The 6,000-nt window shown below is 54.9% G+C and overlaps 1 protein-coding gene across 1 annotated transcript in view; it reads left to right on the top strand.

The window, feature by feature from the left end:
• Positions 1-298: 298 nt before the first annotated feature.
• Positions 299-6,000, top strand: part of LOC144770811 (phospholipase A2 inhibitor and Ly6/PLAUR domain-containing protein-like) — a 90,711-nt gene continuing 85,009 nt past the window's right edge. Inside the window, exon 1 of the mRNA XM_078655579.1 lies at positions 299-401. Coding sequence (XP_078511705.1) covers positions 350-401 — 52 coding nt within the window. The 5' untranslated portion in view covers positions 299-349. The remainder of the gene's footprint in view (positions 402-6,000) is intronic.

Here is a 6,000-nt window from a genome sequence, read left to right as displayed (position 1 = left end):
CACGCCTGTCTGTATCAGGGGGCGGAGGGGGTCTGTAGAAGGCATGGATGACGCCCTCTACCCACGCCTGTCTGTATCAGGGGGCGGTGGGGGTCTGTAGAAGGACGGATGAATCTCGTTGGTGGATCCCCACCCAGACGTCATCGCTCTGGCTGGATCCTCTCCACCCACACATACCCGGCTCTGAAGAGAGCTCGCGGCCAGGCCCCCATCTTCCCTCTGATGCACGCGCTCCCCCTCGCCCCCTCCCCCTGCCTCCGCATAGGCACTGCACCCCGAGGCAGTGCAGCTGAGCAGCGCAGAGGAGCAGCCGAGCCGCATCCATCCCTCGACGCCTCCCCGGACCGCCATGAAGCTTCTCCCGCCCGTCGCCTGCTTCCTGGCCGCCGTGATCTCTGGAGGTGAGACCCCCGCCTCGCCCCCTGCCCACCTGGAGCTGTGTCCGGGCGCCCACCCTTGCCCCCCCCCCAATCCCCCCCCGCCCTCCCATTGCAGCTATGACCTATCGCATGATGCCCCTGCCCTCAACCTGTGTCCGGCCGTCCAGCCGCGCACCCCTGGATCGGACCCCTACGCTACACCCGAGCCCAGGTGGCAGGCGCTCGTCCTTGTCAGCTCCCAAGGGTGAGGCACGCACGTGCCCGGCTGCCCACCCGTGTCCACACAATCACGACATGGGTCACATCCTCCTGCTGGGACCGGGCACCTTCCTTCAGTCACCCGCACCCCCTGCTGCGACCACCCACTCCTCAGCAATCTACGGGGCCAACACCACCCACGCTGGAAATCCCAGGGCGAGGCCACCCATCCAGGGCAATCTACGACCACCCCACGGTGCGACTGCCCACCCTGGATAGCAAGCAGTGAGGCCACCCCTCGGTGCGACTGCCCACCCAGGGCAATCCACGACCACCCCACGGTGCGACTGCCCACCCTGGATAGCAAGCAGTGAGGCCACCCCTCGGTGCGACTGCCCACCCACGGCAATCCACGACCACCCCTCGGTGCGACTGACTACCATTGGACAACCCACAGTGAGATCACCAGTGAGAGAAGAAGAGAGGTGCTGCGGAGAGACCACAGGGAGTAGAGACGAGAAGAGGGGGAGAAGAGATGAGGAGAGGGAAAGAAGAGATGAGGAGAGGGAGAGAAGAGATGAGGAGAGGGAGAGAAGAGATGAGGAGAGGAAGAGAAGAGATGAGGAGAGGGAGAGAAGAGATGAGGAGAGGGAGAGAACATTTGAGGAGAGGGAGAGAAGAGATGAGGAGAGGGAGAGAACATTTGAGGAGAGGGAGAGAAGAGATGAGGAGAGGGAAAGAAGAGATGAGGAGAGGAAGAGAAGAGATGAGGAGAGGGAGAGGGAGAGAGGAGATGAGGAGAGGGAGATAAGATTTGAGGAGAGGGAGAGAAGAGATGAGGAGAGGGAAAGAAGAGATGAGGAGCGGGAGAGAACAGATGAGGAGAGGGAAAGAAGAGATGAGGAGCGGGAGAGAACAGATGAGGAGAGGGAGAGTAGAGATGAGGAGAGGGAGAGTAGATTTAAGGAGAGGGAGAGAAGAGATGAGGAGAGGGAGAGAAGATTTAAGGAGAGGGAGAGAAGAGATGAGGAGCGGGAGAGAAGATTTGAGGAGAGGGAGAGAAGAGATGAGGAGAGGGAGAGAAGAGAAGAGATGAGGAGAGGGAGAGACAATATGAGGAGAGGGAGAGAAGAGATAGGGAGAGGGAAAGAAGAGATAAGGAGAGGGAGAGAAGAGATGAGGAGAGGGAGAGAAGAGATGAGGAGCGGGAGAGAACAGATGAGGAGGGGGAGAGATGATTTGAGGAGAGGGAGAGAAGAGATGAGGAGAGGGAGAGAAGATTTAAGGAGAGGGAGAGAAGAGATGAGGAGAGGGAGAGAAGAGATGAGGAGAGGGAGAGAAGAGATGAGGAGAGGGAAAGAAGAGATGAGGAGAGGGAAAGAAGAGATGAGGAGAGGGAGAGAAGAGATGAGGAGAGGGAAAGAAGAGATGAGGAGAGGGAGAGAAGAGATGAGATGAGGAGCGGGAAAGAAGAAATGAGGAGAGAGAGAGAAGAGATAGGGAGAGGGAAAGAAGAGATAAGGAGAGGGAGAGAAGAGATGAGGAGAGGGAGAGAAGAGATGAGGAGCGGGAGAGAACAGATGAGGAGGGGGAGAGATGATTTGAGGAGAGGGAGAGAAGAGATGAGGAGAGGGAGAGAAGATTTAAGGAGAGGGAGAGAAGAGATGAGGAGAGGGAGAGAAGAGATGAGGAGAGGGAGAGAAGATTTGAGGAGAGGGAGAGAAGAGATGAGGAGAGGGAAAGAAGAGATGAGGAGAGGGAAAGAAGAGATGAGGAGAGGGAGAGAAGAGATGAGGAGAGGGAAAGAAGAGATGAGGAGAGGGAGAGAAGAGATGAGATGAGGAGCGGGAGAGAACAGATGAGGAGGGGGAGAGATGATTTGAGGAGAGGGAGAGAAGAGATGAGGAGAGGGAGAGAAGATTTAAGGAGAGGGAGAGAAGAGATGAGGAGAGGGAGAGAAGATTTGAGGAGAGGGAGAGAAGAGATGAGGAGAGGGAAAGAAGAGATGAGGAGAGGGAGAGAAGAGATGAGGAGCGGGAGAGAACAGATGAGGAGGGGGAGTGATGATTTGAGGAGAGGGAGAGAAGAGATGAGGAGCGGGAGAGAAGATTTAAGGAGAGGGAGAGAAGAGATAAGAAGAGGGAGAGAAGAAGAGAGGTGCTGCGGAGAGACCACAAGGAGAAGAGATGAGGAGAGGGGGGAGAAGAGATGAGGAGAGGGAAAGAAGAGATAAGGAGAGGGAGAGAAGAGATGAGGAGAGGGAAAGAAGAGATGAGGAGAGGGAAAGAAGAGATAAGGAGAGGGAGAGAAGATTTAAGGAGAGGGGGAGAAGAGATGAGGAGAGGGAGAGAAGAGATGAGTAGAGGGAAAGAAGAAAGGAGGAGAGGGAGAGAAGAGATAGGGAGAGGGAAAGAAGAGATAAGGAGAGGGAGAGAAGAAATGAGGAGAGGGAAAGAAGAGCTGAGGAGAGGGAAAGAAGAGATAAGGAGAGGGAGAGAAGAAATGAGGAGAGGGAAAGAAGAGATGAGGAGAGTGAGAGAAGATTTAAGGAGAGGGAGAGAAGAGATGAGGAGAGGGAGAGAAGAAGAGTGGTGGTTTAGGGAGAGGCCACAGAGAGAAGAGATAAGGAGAGGGAGAGAAGAAGAGAGGTGGTGAGGAGAGGCCACAGAGAGGAGAGATGAGGAGAGGGAGATAAGAGATGAGGAGAGGGAGAGGGAGAGAAGAGATGAGGAGAGGGAGAGACAATATGAGGAGAGGGAGAGCAGAGATGAGGAGAGGGAGAGAAGAGATGAGGAGAGGGAGTGAAGAGATGAGGAGAGGAAGAGAAGAGATGAGGAGAGGGAGAGAAGAGATGAGGAGAGGGAGAGAAGATTTAAGGAGAGGGAGAGAAGAGATGAAGAGAGGGAGAGAAGAAGAGAGGTGGTGAGGAGAGGCCACAGAGAGGAGAGATGAGGAGAGGGAGATAAGAGATGAGGAGAGGGAGAGGGAGAGAAGAGATGAGGAGAGGGAGAGACAATATGAGGAGAGGGAGAGAAGAGAGGAGGAGAGGGAGAGGAGATGAGGAGAGGGAGGGAACAGATAAGGAGAGGGAGAGAACAGATGAGGAGAGGGGGAGAAGATATGAGGAGAGGGAGAAAAGAAGAGAGGCGGTGAGGAGAGGCCACAGAGAGGAGGTTAGGGAGGAGAGGGAGAGAAGAAGAGAGGTGGTTTAGAGAGGAGAGGGGGAAGAGAAGAGAGGTGGTACAGAGAGAAGAGATGAGGAGAGGAAGAGGAGAAGAGAGGTGGTGCGGAGAGGCCTTCGAGAGAAGAGATGAGGAGAGGGCCAGAAGAAGAGAGGTAGTACAGAGAGGAGAGGAAGGGAAGAAGAGAGGAGGAGAGGGGGAGAAGAAAAGAGGTGGCGTGGAGAGGCCACAGAGAGGAGAGACGAGGAGAGAGAGAGAAGAAGAGAGGTGGTGCGGAGAGGAGAGGGAGAAGAGATGAGGAGAGGGAGAGAAGAAATGAGGAAAGGGAGAGAAGAAGAGAGATGGTGAGGAGAGGCCACAGAGAGAAGAGATGAGGAGAGGGGAGAAGAAGAGAGATGGTACAGAGAGGAGAGGGAGGAGATTGAGGGAAAAAGAGAGGTGGGGATGAGAGGGAGGAGATGGAGAGAAGAGAAAGGTGGTGCAGAGAGGGCACAGAGAAAAGAGAAGAGATGAGGAGAGGGAGAGAAGAAGAGAGAAGGAGATGGAGAGAAGAAGAAAGGTGGTACACAGAGGCCACAGAGAGAAGAGGCGAGGATAGGGAGAGAAGAAAAGAGGTGGGACAGAGAGGCCACAGAGAGAAGATATGCTGGGAGAGGGATAGATGAAGAGTGGTGGTACGGAGAGACTACAGAGAGGAGATGGAGGAAATGGAGAGATGGAGAGAATAAGAGGGGTGGTGCAGAGAGGCCACAGAGAGGAGAGACGAGGAGAGGGAGTGAACAAAAGAGGTGGCGAGGAGAGGAGAGGGAGGAGATCGAGAGAAGATGAGGGGGAGGGGGGGTGCAGAGAGGGTACAGAGCGTACATGAGAGAGAAGAAGAGAGGTGGCGAGGAGAGGCCACAGAGAGGAGAGATGAGGAGAGGGGGAGAAAAAGAGAGGTGGAGATGAGAGGGAGGAGATAGAGAGAAGAGAAAGGTGGTGCAGAGAGGCCACGGAGATAAGAGAAGAGATGAGGAGAGGAGAGGGAGAGAAGAAGAGAGGAGGAAATGGAGAGAAGAAGAAAGGTGGTGCAGTGATGAGAGGGAGGGGAGGGAGAGAAGAAGAGAGGTGGTGCGGAGAGGCCACAGAGAGAAGAGGTGAGGAGAGGGAGAGAAGAAGAGAGGAGGAAATGGAGAGAAGAAGAAAGGTGGTGCACAGAGGCCACAGAGAGAAGAGGTGAGGATAGGGAGAGAGAAGAAACGAGGTGGTGCGGAGAGGAGAGGGAGGAGATGGAGAGAAAAAAGGGAGAAAAGAGAGGTGGTGAGGATAGGCCACAAAGAGAAGCGATAAGGAGAGGGGAGAAGAAGAGAGATGGTGCGTAGAAGCCAAAGAGAGAAGAGACGAGGAGAGGGAGAAAGAAGAGAGGAGGCCGGAGGGGAGGGAGAGAAGAAGAGAGTCGCTGCGGTGAGGCCACAGAGAGAAGAGAGGAGGTGATGGAGAGAAGAAGAGAGGTGGTGCAGAGAGGCAACAGGGAGAAGAGAAGAGAGGGAGAGAAGAAGGGAGGTGGTGAGGAGAGGCCACAGAGAGAAGAGAGGAGGTGATGGAGTGGAGAAGAGAGGTGGGGAGAAGAGGCCACAGAGAGAAGCGATGAGGAGAGGGAGAGAAGAACAGAGGTTGTGTGGAGAGGCCACAGAGAGGAGATTTGGGAGGGGAGGGAGAGAAGAGGAGAGGTGGTGTGGAGAGGCCACAGAGGGAAGAGATGAGGAGAGGAAGAGAGGTGGTGAGGAGAGGCCACAGAGAGAAGAGGTGAGGAGAGGGAGAGAGGAAGGGAGGTGGAGATGAGAGGGAGGAGATGGAGAGAAGAGAAAGGTTTGTGCAGAGAGGCCACAGAGAGAAGAGAAGAGAGGAGGAGAGGGAGAGAAGAAGAGAGGTGGTACAAAGAAGGAGAGGGAGAGAAGAGAGGTGGTGAGGAGAGGAGAGGGAGGAGATCGAGAGAAGATGAGGGGGGGGGGGTGCAGAGAGGGTACAGAGCGTACATGAGAGAGAAGAAAAGAGGTGGTACAAAGATGGGAGGGAGAAGATAGAGAGAAGGAAATAGGTGGTGCGGAGAGGCCACAGAGAGAAGCGATAAGGAGAGGGAGAGAAGAATAGAGGTGGGGCGGCGAGGAGAGGGAGGAGATGGAGAGAAGAAGAGGGTTGGTGTGGAGAGGCCACAGAGAGAATAGATGGGGAGAGTGGGGGAAGAAGAGATGAGGAGAGGG

This window comes from Lissotriton helveticus, chromosome 7 (assembly GCF_964261635.1).
Source record: "Lissotriton helveticus chromosome 7, aLisHel1.1, whole genome shotgun sequence".
Lineage (NCBI taxonomy): Eukaryota > Metazoa > Chordata > Amphibia > Caudata > Salamandridae > Lissotriton > Lissotriton helveticus.
This window is presented reverse-complemented; position numbering and strand designations above follow the sequence as displayed.